The 1,393-nt window shown below is 46.8% G+C and overlaps 1 protein-coding gene across 1 annotated transcript in view; it reads right to left on the bottom strand.

The window, feature by feature from the left end:
* Positions 1-178: 178 nt before the first annotated feature.
* LOC125941914 (uncharacterized) overlaps positions 179-1,393 on the bottom strand; it is a 75,533-nt gene continuing 74,318 nt past the window's right edge. The window contains exon 3 of the mRNA XM_049659803.1: positions 179-888. Within this exon, the coding sequence (XP_049515760.1) occupies positions 220-888 (669 nt within the window). The 3' untranslated portion in view covers positions 179-219. The remainder of the gene's footprint in view (positions 889-1,393) is intronic.

Below are 1,393 nucleotides of genomic sequence, written 5' to 3'. Positions count from 1 at the left end.
ATTCAGGTAAAGTCAATATTAGCAGCTAGAACGCATGGAAGCATGCTGTTTTTCAGTACACTAAGCAATGAACAAAGAGCTTTGGTGCGAAACATTTTAGTGAATGCCCCACCTGCTCGAGGCGTTAAAAAGACATCCAGAGGCACACGTCAAACACTTCTGCAACACATCACACAACCACAGCAGCATTAAATTAACCACTGAGACGCCACACACGGCTCAGATAAGATTAGCAGCGGCACAGGTTTTGCTGGACTGTCCGTTCACCCTCTGCGCATGCTGCTGTCGGAGATGAATCTTAAGTCTTGTCCTCACATACTTCTCAAGGAGCATTTTGCATGCCCTTGATTCATGCGCATCACAACACCCTAATCTCATAGCCCCAGACTTCCGCAAGGCACTCAGGATACCTGTAAATGGAGCTTTGAGAGTCAGGATCTCATTCATGTTTGCGAAAGTCTTAAAGTTTTCCTCACATTCGATTAAAACTTGCATCACTGTTTGGCTTGGCTGGATGAGCTTTCCGCTATTCTTGACATACTCTTTCAGCTGTATAAGAGCATTGTACTGGCCTGTTGCATCGCCAACCAGGGCTCTTTCACAGTCTTTGCACTCTCCAAGAAAACCGATGACTGACTTCAGCAAAAAGCCTCCCAAGTACGCAAGGATATCGCACTCTTCTGTGGTAAGTGCATAAACAAACAAGTTCTCAAGCTCCTCGGGCTCCTGACCTTCCACTTGATCCTGTTTGAAACTGGGGTCAAGAAGGTCAGCCAGGTGCGTGCTGTCATCAACACCATAGCTAGATGATGTCGGTGTGTTTACAAACTGGCCAACGCAGATAAGCTTTAAGGCACACTTGACATCATATGCGCTCGGCACAGGTTTCTGAGCCTCAATACAGAAAAGATGTTTTCGAGACAATCCTGTGACAATCTACCAGTTAGCAAGTACTTGTAATTGAGCTTGTTCAGAAGCTCATGAGAAAGACGCAGGACAACAGTAGTTGACACCAAAAGGCCAGCTTGTGACGGCTTCCAGTGTGCAGTAAGTCCCATATTTAGTCAACAGAAGGCGGCACAAGCTAGCCCAAGGAGTTCAGTTGCTTCCTTGTGTTTGGAAAGATCGAAATTGCTCAAAGCAACAACTGGATGCCGTGACGACATCAAGGTGTACCACCTACTGACAAGTTCAAAAAACCACGCCGTCGCCTCCGCTTCAGGAGGTAAGATTCCTTGCTTAATCAGATAACGTATAGCCGGTGGAGCCTCACGGAACATTTGAACAGCAATGTTCACTTTCATTGTCGTGAAGTGTCCAAGGCTGATGTGGACGTCGGAGAGCCTGCTGGCAATCTTGAGCTCCTTGTCTCTGTCATGTGTGAGAACCGCTT

The sequence above is a fragment of the Dermacentor silvarum genome, chromosome 1 (assembly GCF_013339745.2).
Source record: "Dermacentor silvarum isolate Dsil-2018 chromosome 1, BIME_Dsil_1.4, whole genome shotgun sequence".
In the NCBI taxonomy this organism is placed as follows: Eukaryota; Metazoa; Arthropoda; class Arachnida; order Ixodida; family Ixodidae; genus Dermacentor; species Dermacentor silvarum.
This window is presented reverse-complemented; position numbering and strand designations above follow the sequence as displayed.